This window comes from Oryzias latipes, chromosome 23, assembly GCF_002234675.1.
Source record: "Oryzias latipes chromosome 23, ASM223467v1".
NCBI classification, from domain to species: domain Eukaryota; kingdom Metazoa; phylum Chordata; class Actinopteri; order Beloniformes; family Adrianichthyidae; genus Oryzias; species Oryzias latipes.
The window spans coordinates 3,975,225-3,988,399 of NC_019881.2; the positions used below are offsets into that span (position 1 = coordinate 3,975,225).

At 46.4% G+C, this 13,175-nt stretch overlaps 1 protein-coding gene across 1 annotated transcript in view; it reads left to right on the forward strand.

Moving 5' to 3' along the window:
* The first annotated feature begins 265 nt into the window (after nt 1-265).
* Nucleotides 266-13,175, forward strand: part of arid2 (AT-rich interaction domain 2) — a 42,036-nt gene continuing 29,126 nt past the window's right edge. Inside the window, exons 1-4 of the mRNA XM_023952211.1 lie at nt 266-438; nt 578-767; nt 889-982; nt 1,897-1,994. Coding sequence (XP_023807979.1) covers nt 676-767; nt 889-982; nt 1,897-1,994 — 284 coding nt within the window. The 5' untranslated portion in view covers nt 266-438; nt 578-675. The remainder of the gene's footprint in view (nt 439-577; nt 768-888; nt 983-1,896; nt 1,995-13,175) is intronic.

Sequence of the window (13,175 nt, forward strand, 5' to 3'; positions counted from 1 at the left end):
GATGATGTTTGCCTTATTTGCTAATAATACGCCAACCAATGCACGCCCGGTGTGGAGTTGTGTTCATAAACGTTTATACCCTCCCCCCACGGGAGATTTCTGAGAACCTTCTGACCCGTTTTCCAACCGGGGGAGTGCATTTGTGAGACGGTCCCTAAAAAAGAAAACAGTCTCTATTGTTCCAGGCTGCGCTCCGGCCGCGAGCGCGCTGCTCGCAGTACCGCCGCTGGCCGCAGAGGGCGCTGCGCGCATGGTAGGCCGGGCTCCGCGGCCTTCTCATCTTTTTGTCTTAGAACTGGATCCCTCTGCCGCTCTTACAGTGTGTGCGCTAGCCTCGGCGCTGCGTCCGTAACACACTGTCAAACCACTCCAAACGAACACAGACGCGACCAAAAGCATTAATTCTACACCTCCAGTCATGGCGTTTCTAATCTACCGGTAAATCGGTCGTATTTGTAACTGTTCGCTGGAAGTTAGTCCGGGCTTGTATCGGGCTTTTGCTCTGCTGTGCATCAGTCTTTATTAGCGAGCTGCCGCTCTCCTTGCTATCAGCTATTTCTTTAACTTTTTTAAACAGTCAGCTTGGCGAATGACTGAGCGCCGGCGGAGTATGGGATCCTTGGTGTCTTAGGAAGCGACTCGCGTGGGCTTTGACCGTTTTCGCATGCAGGAACCATGGCAAATTCGACGGGGAAAAATCTACTAGATCAGCGGAGAAAAGGACAGGCTTTCCTGGACGAGCTGCGGCAATTTCACCAGAGCAGAGGGTGAGAGATTCGGGCGACTGACAAAACCCAACTTTGACCGTCCGCTGCACTTGCCGGAGAGTTGGCCTAAAAGTGTCATTTAAACACACGCGTGCTCGCGTTTCTTGTGTTTTCCACGCAGGTCGGCGTTCAAGAAGATCCCCGTCGTGGGTGGGAAAGAGCTGGACCTGAACGCGCTCTACATCAGAGTGGTCTCGTTAGGTGGATTCGCGAAGGTGAGTGCGAGCAAACGGGCAAAAGTGTGATTTGTGTGCCGAGTCTCCGCCGGACCGCTCCGGAACCCCAAGCGGACCAGCCGGGACAACAAGCGGGACCCCCCCTAAGGGAGACGGCAAGCGGGGACGGCGTTGGCCTTGTGCTAGTTTTGCCATGCATCTCCATGGCTTGTGTTGTTTGAATCGAGAGTCCGTCCGCTCGGAAGTCGGAGTGCGCTGACTTGGAGCCGCTCAAAAATGAGCGGGCACGTTCACCATCGATTATCGGCGCGGGGTCCGGCCTCGGGAAGCCCGGCGCGGCACGCGGCGTGCCGCCTCGCGCTGTCACCGACAGTTTTCGGCCCGGGGGGAGGAAGCTTGACATTTTTTTTTTCCCCTTCTTCCCCCCCATCTCCTCTCTCTTCGCCATGGCCATCTTTCTTCGGCTTCGTGGCTTGAACGCCAAATGTAGGCCTCACAGGCCCGTGTGGGGGAACACCGTCAACGGCGGGGTCGCTCGCTGCGCGGGGGGTGGGGGGCAGGCGCAGCGAGCGCTCCCGGTCGCGCGGACGGACACAGTTTGTGGAAGTTTGACTCGGTGACGTTTTAACGTCAGTGTGGGGGAAAAAAAGTTAGCTAGCAAGCTAACAGGCTAACTAGCTTAAACTGTAACGGTGTAGCTGCTGAGTTATGCACTTTAACTTGATTTTGTTTCAGATTTGTACACAAACACGGGTTAAATATTTTAAAATAAGGGCCTTTTTCAGCTTTGTTGTGTTTCCTGATAGTTTTGAGAAAGTTATCGATTTCCAATATTGGCTAATTAGGGAGGGGGGACCTGTGGCAGACCGGATGGTTTCAGTGTAACCGCTCTTTTTTTTAAGGTGTGTGTGTTTTTTATTTTAATTTTAAATATATTTTCCATGTATTTTCAGGTCTCCGATAAAAACCAATGGGTCGAACTCGCCGAGGACTTCAACTTCCCGAGGAGCTGCTCGAACGCCGCGTTCGCGCTGAGGCAGTACTACCTGCGGTGAGTCGGTCGCGCGGCTCCCGGTTGAGGTTCCGCTCAGGTAGCATGTGGCGACTGTTTACATATGGAAGCTGCTGTCGGCGCGGAGCAGGTGCTCCGGGGCTCAGTGCCGCGTTACAGGCTGCAGCCTGAGGGGCTCCCGGTGAAGATGGATCATCGGGACCTCAGCAGAAGATCTGTGCTGTTTGCTCCCCACCTTTTTTTTGTTTTTAACCACCTTTACCTGGTTGAAGCTATTCATCCTCTCTGGTACTTGTTAGATCTTGCATCATCAAGATTCACCTTTGCTTTAAATTCTGGAGTTTCTCCTTTAGTTCAGGTCAGTTGCCCGTGAAGTTTTTCAACTTTACTTTTAAGGCCTGAAAAGTGTAATGACTCCAGCAATTAGCCAGTGTCTTAGTTGCTCATCTATGGAATGAGTTGCAAGGAGGACAAAGTTAATTTCAGACATTTTTATGGCGTAAACGGTCTGTTTAGATGAAGGTATCCGTCCTGCAGAAGGTCCACCACAGTCTGACCAAACGGATGTTTCAAGGCGTTTGATGGAGTCGACTGCAGATCAAGTCCGATCCATCTTCGTGCTCGCGTGCGTGTTGGTTGACAAATTTCAGAGACCCACTCCGATGAAGATTGTGATTTTGGCGCACATACGTAAGAGAAATTAAGCTAAAAATGGTGTTTCTGAGTTATTCCTCTATTCAGATCATTGTGAATCAGGAAAACGGTTTGAAGAGGCTTGTAGTTATGTCCAAACTAAGATCAGCGGGCCAGAAGCTCCCTGCTCTGCTCCATTCTGATCATCCACCTGCAGACATATAGATCCATGAACGTCTTTGTTTTCCTCGTCTGAGCTGGAATCTGGATCAGAACTGTACAGCTGGATAGCGCTGATATTGCTCGCCATTTTTTAGACCTACTGATTAGGTCTGCAGAGGCTGCAGCTCACTTGGGTTTTGTTAAATTAGCAAAGATGCTTTCATAAACAAGTGTTTCCTTTTCTTTGAAATAATAGAACTTACATCCTTATGTTGTGTTTTGTGCACTTTTTCTCAGGCTTCTACTAAACCCAAGAAGAACTTTAGTTTCTAAAGATTTTCTTTTTCTTTTTAGCCATGATCAAGTACAGAACTACGTGCGTTTGTTTTTCACATGTACTATACTTGTATTGCATTTTCACTTAGCGTTTGGTTGAGGTGCGTTCAAACATACTTTGTCCCTATTTCCAAAATAGCATCAGTGTCAAACAGATTTAGTTGAAAATGGCCAAAAGTCCAAATGAGAAAGTTTAGTTGTGATTGCTCACAGGAAGTAACTGGAGTGAAGTGGTTCTGTTCCTTCTGCTGCTCAGACAGGGACAGGTCAGAGGTCACAGCGAGGTAGCGTTTGTTTGGGGGCCGGGGCAGGTTCGGTGTGCCACTCCAGCCCACTTGAGCCGCCCGCGGTGGCCGTTTGCTGACAACTGTTAACCCTGATTATCCAGTTGAATGACCACCTGTACCCGCCATCAGCCTGTGTTTGCATTTGCGCTGAACCTGGCAGAACTCAAACACGCGTGGGTTCTGACCGGGTCCGGCTTTCTAAATGGATCCTCAGTCTTTAGCAGGAAGGATTAAAGGACACACTACCCTGTGTGACATCGTTTTCTGGTCTGGGCGACTAGGAAGAACTCGCTTTCTGTTCAGCACTACAGCTCCTGCTGTTTGTCCAAATGCAGTTAATGAGCTTCCACTGCCAGACGGCGTTTCTTTTCTTTAAGTTGTTCAATCTTGGAAATGAGTTACTTTGTTGTGAGACATTTACTCACTGGAGGGCTGCATGGTGGCACAGTGGTTAGCGCTCTTGCCTCACAGCACTGGTTCAAGTCCCGGCTGGGGGACCCGAAACAGAACATTAATGTGGAGTTTGCATGTTCTCCCCGTGCATGCGTGGGTTTTCTCCGGCTTCCTCCTACCGTCCAAACACATGATTCATAGGTTCATTGTAGGGCTGCACGATATGAGGAAAACTCGCGATATGCGATATTGGTGATTAATATCGCGATAACGATATAATTTGCGGTATATAAACAAATAGCCAAACAACCAAAAACATAATTTCCATTTCACTGCAACAGTATAAAAATTATAATCCAAATGACCCTTGTCGACATAGGAGGCAAACATCAAACATAAAAGGGCTCATCTGAGTGATCAAAAACGTAAACGGGTCCTTCCGATTGGTTAAATGCATAAAGGGATTAATTTCATTTGTTCACCATTTCAGGCTGCCATGAGTTTGTTTTCCACATTTGAGGTAACCATTTATTGCGATTTTTGCCGTCTTTTGTGGTATGCATATTGCACAGCTTGATGTTGCGATAACGATAAATTTGCGGTATATTGTGCAGGCCTAGTTCATTGGTTACTCTAAATTGTCCATAGGTGTGCATGTGAGTGTGCATGGGTGTGTGATTGTGGCCCTGCGACAGACTGGCGACCTGTCCAGGGTGTCCTCTGCCTTCGCACGTATGTGGCCGGGATGGACTCCGGCAGCCCTGTGACCCCAAAAGGGAAAAAAGACGAATGAATGACTCACTGGAGTCTTCAGTACTGGACTCTAAAGTTCACACCACCCAAGCGACCACTTCCCATGAAAGGTCTATGTAAATCCGAGTTCAGCCATGGCTACGCACATTTGTAGGACCGCTTTCGGGCTCTACGTACAAAACCTGTGGGCATTGAATGCGTGTCAAAACTTAAACCAGGTCAGACTTTGACCAATCAGGGACTCTGATTTGTTGGTGTTGAATGGATGGCTTCCCCTTAATGCATGGAAGTGCCAACCGCTTGAAAAGCGATCATGAAGTAGAAATGTGCCGGTTTGTGCCCGGCAGAAATTATGAAGCATTATCTTTCATGTTTTGGAGTAGAGCTGTTTAAAAACAACAACAACAAAAAAACCAGTGACTATTCGGACATCATTTTTCTAAATACGTGTGGCCAGTGCTAAACTTGGCCGGACGGACGCGGAGGAAGGGTTATGTTAAACAACCAAATGGTTACTAAGTGCGGCTGTATCTGGAGCTCAGCGTTCCCCCAGGAGAACACCCAGGTGTGGGACTTAAACTTTAACATTAACTTTTAAATACGTGCGACCACCAACAACATTTAGCCTTGGACGCATTTAACGTACGTACGGGTAATGCGGCCGCGTGCATCTCGGCTGCACGTATGAATGTCCATATGGCTTTTTGTGCTGGTTTTGTGTAAATAACATTAGCCACAAAAAAAAAAAGACCGCCTGGAGCTAGATTCGGGGAAATTATCACCGCTTCAACATTTTGCACTAAGCCTCTTCTAAAGTGCAGACATGTGCTTGTAAATTATAGAAAAAGAAGAAGCCCCTCCCTGCTTTTTCAGTGTGAACACATTGTGCTGCCCGCAGATTCAAAGAACTCACTCTTGAACGCGCGTCAAATGCCTGGTGTGAATGTAACATATTTTCCGCACTATAAAGCCTTATTTTTTTGTAAAAATAATAGTACGCCTATATAATCCAGAATGGCTTATATATGGATTAATTCTGGTTGTTTACTGGTGTCAAAGCTATTTTGACAGATACACGGTGCTCTGTCAAGATGTGGATCTGGTTTTGATTGAGTTCCAAACTAGGTTGGGTGTTACTGTGAACACAATAACATGTAACGGTGTCGGACTGCGTTTTTTACGTGTTCCTAATAAGGTTAGGAGTTGGCATATCAGATTTTTTTTTAATAAATAAATAACTCTGGTGTGCCTCTATACAGCGGAAAATACTAGAGTAAACTAGGAGGCTTGTAGTTTTCTGCCGCTACTCTGACTGACGTGGATCGAGTCCGAACTGTTTGACGGCTCAGCAGTTCTTCTTTTATTAAAAGCTTTTCCTCCCTGAACTCAAACCAACAGCCTGGAGTTTGGATATGCTGGAAAGACGCCAACAAGCATGTTGTAGCCAGAAGCCGAGTCAGGTGACTGATACTCTGATCAACCTCTGCTTGCCCTCAATGCTGCATCCTGGTTAAAGGAAGTGCTGTCTGTGTGAGTCGACGCTCACACTTCACTGCCATAAAATGTGTGAAACTTGCTTTTTATCTGCAGCTTCTTAGGATTTAAGAAAACGTTGGCGGCAGCTCTCCGAGCCCAATCAACCAAATCGGTCTCGCGTGAAGCTGCTGCTCCTTCAGCCGACATCACAACACTTGTTAACTGTCTGTTGTTTGTAGTGCAGATGGGCAGGTGCAATTACATTTACATTTAGCTTTAAAGCCCGGTGTTTCTTCTTGTAATCCACAGTTTCTCCTTAGTTCAGGTCAGTCCCCCTGAAGTTGATTGACTCCAGTGTCTTGGTTGAACGCTCATCACTTGTTTTTGTGTTTTGAAGCTATGGGATGAGTTGTAAGGAGGATAAAGTTTTTTCCAACATTTTCTAGGACGTAAATAGTGTGTTTTTTGATGAAGGGATCCGTCCCTGAGACCTGCAGAGGGCTTCTTCTGACCAAACAGATCTTTGAAGGTGTTTGATAGAGCCGTGTTGTCGGATCCATCAGAGCAGGTTTTTCACCTGTTCCACCAGTGGATGTCGGTTGAACTTGGACAGAGACAAATTCCGCTCGTTACTCCATAAAGACCCACTTTAATGAAAGTTGTGTTTTAACATATTTTTGTGGCATTTCTCACATGATAGAGGACACGAGTAAAGAATATATTATATATATATTGATAGAAAATGTTTCTTTTTGTTAATTCTGCCTCCAGATGAGACATTTTTTTTAATGAAATCATAACAGAAACATCCTGAAAACATGATTTGTTATGGATTCTTGCCATTATGTCATTGACCGTTAACATACAGACGTCTATGGAGGCTGTCTGACACAGTTTCACATGGAGGCTAAAACGGTTATTTTTATTTTTAAAAAATACAGTTTTTTATAAATGTCCTGAGAATAAATTTTGTCGTATTCACCTGGCATGTCTTAAAGTTTAAAGTCCGGCCCGTAAAAAAATAGTGTCCGATATTAAACACGTTTTTGGTCACATTCTGGAGACATCCAGAACGCAATATCAGCGTAGCGTCGTCAGCGTAGCGTCGTCAGTGTAGCGTCGTCAGCGTAGCGTCGTCAGCGTAGCGTCGTCTGCGTAGCGTCGTCTGCGTAGCGCCGTCTGCGTAGCGCCGTCTGCGTAGCGTCGTCAGCATAACAATTCCACTGTCTCCAACTCAACACTTTTTATTGAACTCTCTGTTGCTGCTGTGAGTTTAGCAGCTTTGTCCTCCGGTTCTGTCTGGATTCTGTTAAGAATCGTCGTGTTTCGCTGCTTCGTTAGCCAAACACCACTCAAAGTTGAAATTAACAAGAGTGGAGGGTGGTGTCGCGTTTTCCTGTTTCTTGTGTTGTGTAACTCGCGGCAGAAGAGGAGCATTATAGTGACCAAACGGAAGGCTAATAAACATCTACTCACCCTTCTAACTTTTACCCACTAAAAATGAAAAAATGCTCACAATTGGTGAGGGTTAATTCCGGACCCTCCGTACAGGGCTTACCTGCTGCGATCTTTTGTTTGTCCTTTAAAAAGTAGGCGGTGCCGCTTCACTCTCAGGCATTTTCTCCGGGTGCCGACTACTTTTGAGTCCGCTGCAGTGATGCTCAGGTCCTACCAGCTTCACTGGAGTTGGATTGTTGTGATTCATTAATTAGCTCAGCACTAGACTGACTGTTTGGATGAGATGCTAGCACGTTTATCTGCCACCAGTTTAACTGGAGACAACAGGTCTCTTTGTTTTCATTTACTATTCAATCTATGATAGTTTGTAGACTAACATCATCTGCTGTAGATCAGTTTATGAAACCCTGACCTTCATGGTATCTACATTATTGTTTCCTTAGAGTTTAAAAGACAAATGTCCAACACTTTTACTTCTTTACCACATCTACCCGTCTTGTTTTAATGAGGTTATGTGGAACTCAGTTACTGATCTAAAACAAACCAACCATACAACATTTGGTCCTTCATCAGCCACTAGGTGTAGTTTTTGGGTCACAGATGCTGAAGAAGAGGTGGAAATGTCCCAAAATCTGACGGGAACTGAACTCGTCCTAATGCTGATGGCAGTGTGGGGGGGTGTTTTTCGTTTGGACGTGTGACACCTTTGCCCCAAAGGAAAAAATGAGTCGAGAAGGCTTCAAACTTTTCGCCTTTGGTTGGTGTTCATTTTCACATCACGCACCATCATGGCGTTGGGCCCGGCTCCAGTTCCTGTGCCGGCTAATAGATTCTGCTAGCCTGGAACATCTGGATGGACTGGCCTTTGATCTGTCCATGTTTTATTCCACTGCCTCATCTGTGCTGATGACGCTTCAGCGATGCTCCGCTCATCAGCAGTTATGGAGATGGACGTATCTGCTTCCTTTCTTCTGGTTTCAACAATAAGAGACATTCAACAGAAAACTTGTTATCACAGACGACTTCAAAAGGTTTTGTCTGAGTCCGCCCGTAATCGAACCTGCCCTCCAGCAGTGTGGCCCACCACTGATAGCCCAATCTTCTCCTCTCAGCTTCTTTTCAAAGAAGCAGATGGGCTGATCTGCCTTACTCCTGACAGCAGAGCTACAATCTGGCTGTAGCACTTCATGAAATAGATGCAGTACATTTGGTCCTTGTGAAGCCTGATCTATTGGCTGTAATGCTATGTATTACAGAACGGACTAAAGTTTGCACCTAACTAATGCGGGAGGCGTCTTCAGGTACAACTGAGGAAAAACCAAAGCTAAGCAAATGTGAAATAATCCTTCATCTTCAAATGTTTGTAGCTCTCCAGAGCTGTTCATTACAACCAATAAAAATGGCAGGTTATGTGCTCTGGCTGAGCCCCATCCTTCCCCCAAACAAAGCTCCGTTTAATAAGCCGTCTGAATGCAACTTTCAGGTCAGATTACCAGCTGCAGGTGCAGGCAATCAATATAAAAGGGATGCAAAAAAATGCCACCTAATTGCTGTTTTAATGGCATGGGCTGGGAATCACGTAAACTGCATTTTATAGATGATAGTTTGCTCCACAGGCTGCTGTTTAGACCTAGATCTCATCAACCAATAAGGTTTACTTTACAGGAACTTCTATAGACCGATAGGAGGAAAGAAATTCTTAGATTTGCTATAAACACAGCAGATGTCCTTATCAGAACTGTATCTTATCCATCTGAAGGTGACGGAACATAAACGTTTCTGCAGAAGTCTGTCGAACCTTGACCAGGTGACTGAAAGCATCAGCGCCTGTAGCAAACATCCGCCTGTGGACCGCGTGGTCGCCCTCGGCATGCGCCCTGAAGATGGTCCGTCTATACCTGTGCCTCCTTCGGTGCTTTCACGCACCACCAGACGTGAGGCTTCTGCGTAGACCAACACGCCATCGCAGCTCCTGTAGTGACGCTGCAGACCCACAGGGGGCGTGGCCAAGCTACGGTCACAATCCAGAAGAAGAGGAGAAAACAACTATTTAAGCTGGATCAGTAGCAGAGGAAAGTGCAGTTTCTTAACCAACACGGCCTGGATTTAACCGTCTGATGGAGCGGATAGCTGAACAGAACAAACAATCCTCAACAGGTATTTTATTACGAGTTTACTTAATTGGATTATATTGTTTACATTTGCACGTCATTTTCTAAATATGTGCTGCCAGTGCTGAAATTTTTCTTTGCGAATCCGAATCCGGACGAAGGGTTACGGTTACAGTTACGGTTAGGGTAATACACGTGACCAACAACAACATATTTAGAGCCTTGGACGCACTTAAAATACGTTCTGGGCAGCAAACGTCCGTCAGTTCTTGTGATTGGTTGCATCAAAGTGTGTGAATAGCATCAGCCTTTAGTTTAATTGCCACTTCTGTCTGGTTTTGCTTACGGTGCATTGTGTTCTGCGTCCTGATTGGCTCTTAACCAGTCAGTCTCCTCCTGTACCGACCGGGTTCAGTTTGCCTAAACGACGTAAATCGTCTTCGCGATCAATCAGATTTTTTACTCTGTAATTCCGGAGTCGTTTTTCTACAAAGGCTTGAACTTTGAGAGTTTAAAGAAGAGACAAAAGTGCTGAAAGTGTGTAGTGAGGGGTTTTACAGCCTTAAAACATCCTTAAAACAATGTATTATTCAAAGTGGAAGTTTGGTTTGATCAGAGCTGTTGGGAGACTTTTAATAAATGAAATTAAAGACGTCAACATTGGTTATTACGTTAAAAAAGGTCCAACGTCGTGTAATCTTATGATCCAAAGAGAAACTAGAGCAGCATGAGTCTGTTGGAGCCTGAATCCAGGAAGCTGTCGCTTACCTTCTTGATATGGTGCGTTCACGTCGTGCGTCCTCGTCAGATGTTGAAACGTTTGGTCAGTTTGAGTCCAGTTCCTACAGGAACCGGCCTCAGGGCTTCTGTTAGTGGTGGATTTACAGACTCTGGAAATGTTGAGTTGTTGTTTTTAACCTTTCAAGGGATCAGTTTGATAAAGGGTCACAAATGAGACTCCAGGCTCAGTAGATCTCGTTTAAATGTTGAATTTCCCGTCACTCCCGGTCGTCCTGAAGTTTCTGCTCTGCGTTTAAATGCAGAGGCATGAACCGAGTCGTACCTCTGAGCCCTGAAGACGTGGAGGTGGACGGGTCCTGGTATTCTTCCCGGCTCTGAGAGCTCTGACCTCAGGATGAACTCTGTGGGGAGTCCCGTCTGCTGAAGCCTTTCCACTTGTGAATCATGTTCTAACATCAGCATCAGCTGCTTCTCTACGACCTTGTCATGTTTACACACACCTGAATGTTCCGGACCAGCAGAACCTCTGCATGTGCTGGTTCTCAGCACACATTGCCGTTGATTCCAGCGTCTGGTCTCTCTGAGCCTTTGCTTGCTGTTGTTTATGTCATTCATTTACTTTCTTAAAGGCCGTGTAGGTGTTAACCTGGCGACGCGCCACCTGTTGATAAATGGAAAGCAGCTGCTGAGAACAGAGACGGTGGTGAAAGTCTGCTGTATTCGGATCAGTGTGTCGCACATATGAGGACAGCGCCGTGAGTTCACGTTTAGTCTGACGGCACTGATGGCAGATTTAAAAATATTTTTAGCTCCATCTGCAGTAAAACACCTTAGAATATATCAATAAAAATATTTTCATTTGTTTAAATGCATTTCCTATTGGGTACACTGCCTGTAAGGTTGAGGACTTTCTGCCCCCGGCTCAGACGTATTATTTAAAAACTCCTGTGGTTACTGCCCCCCCCCCTCGGCCTGTGGACTCCATGCAAACATTTGTGCAGGAGCTGGCTTGTTCTGTTTACGTACTTGCATCTGCATCCAGCAGGGGGCAGAAAAGGGCCTCAAACCGGGCAGGATTTGAAACCAGAGGGATCTCCTGCACCTCCTTGCAGACGGAGGCTGTTTGCAGCTCCCTGTGTCGATTAGCCACACCTTGCCTGTGCTGCAGAAACTTTGGAGGGAAACTATCTGTAAGCCCCGCCCCCCACCGCCTCAACGGCAGCAGTTAAATTTATGCAAACGGCGAGGGTTTCTGCTGGCAGCAGCAGCAGCAGGAGGAGGAGGAGGAGGAGTAAACTAATCATGTTGGCGGAAAGGAGGAAGCATGTGCAGCTGCACTCAAACGCCCCCCAATCCGGTGCCTCACCCGTCCTCCACCCACAGCCTTTATCTGTCTCATGGCCATACAGCGGTTGATGACGCTGCATTGGTGCCTGTCCCCTCCCCCTCCCTCCCTCCCTCCCTCCCCGCGTGCTCACACCCTCTTGCTGTGTCGCTTCACAAATGCAGGCAGAGTGTATTTATAGTCCGGCGTGTGGAGCAACAGCCAGCGAAGCGGGGATTACCTCAGCCACCATCCGCACTGGCGGGGTGACTTACGGCTTCACCAAATCCCCCCGCCGCCGCCGTTGCTGCCACCGCCGAGGTATTTCTCTGCATGGCTGTATGGCAGCTCTGATGTAGTCTTAACCACGAGCGTCCACCCCGCTGCGGCTTACTTTAGCAGTTAGTGGTATGATTGGCCTTTCTGTTGGCCAACGGTCAAACCCGCTTTTTGGAGCGAGAGCCGCCAATCACACTGTCTTACCACGGAGTGTAGCTCCAGTTTCAGTCAGAAAAGCTGAAAAAATACGTCATCAGACAGAAATGACAGACCTGTGGGGCTTCGAACCAGAGACCAATGCATTCACCTCGGACTCCTGAACCCTTTTATACCTGAGATGTTGCTGGAGACACAAAATAAGACTCTTCAAACTACTGTAACTCCTCGACCGTTTACACAATTTCTGTAATTCCAAGATATTATGATGCGGAGAAAGTTTTTCTCTGCGTCAGAATCATTGACTGTATAATATACCTGGACGGATCGCGTGTTACGTCACCCATAGAAAAGGCCTTTCTTCCTATTCCAACCAGTTGAAACCAATTCAGTCGCCATTATTCCACGATTTGCCCGTCACCATGTTGAAACTAGACGTCCCCAGTAAGCCGTGATTGGTCCATCTACAGTTTTATGGCAACCACTCCCGCCAATCCGGAGTGACCATCTTAGAAAGGCCACACCTCTTCCACTGAAAGTTGGCTCGGGAGAATCTGTCAACTGCTTCCAAAATGCAACGCAAGGCCACCTACCGTTACTGACCCGTCTGATTGGTCAGTTTATAACTTGAACTACAGCAAAAACATCATTAAAAAAATTAGGATTAGCAAAAACATGTTGATAAATGATGGCAGATGAAGGATGGTTATTCTGACAGCCATAATGAGTGACAGCTGTTTTTTTCTAAAATATAAATGTAGGGTACTTCCCATTTGAAACGCGAGGGGGGGAGATGTTATTCAGTCCAATTCTTATTTACTGTCAGTGGTCAAAATCCATTGGTTTGACGGTTTAATTGCGTAAATACAACAACCGAAAAGTTTGCATACTATCGCAAAGTTTCTTTTCTCTGCTTCCAATCTGATAATCTTTATTTTTGTACACACCACACTTTACTACGAGAAAGCGTAGCATATCCGTGCTTAGCTGTTCTCTGCTTCAAAATTGGTTGAAATTACGTTCATTTTGCAAACACTTTAAAGTAAAGTAGTTGATCTGTGGAGTTAGCTGGGAGTCTTCTGTCAGCTAGCTTTGTACAGTGTCGAATTGT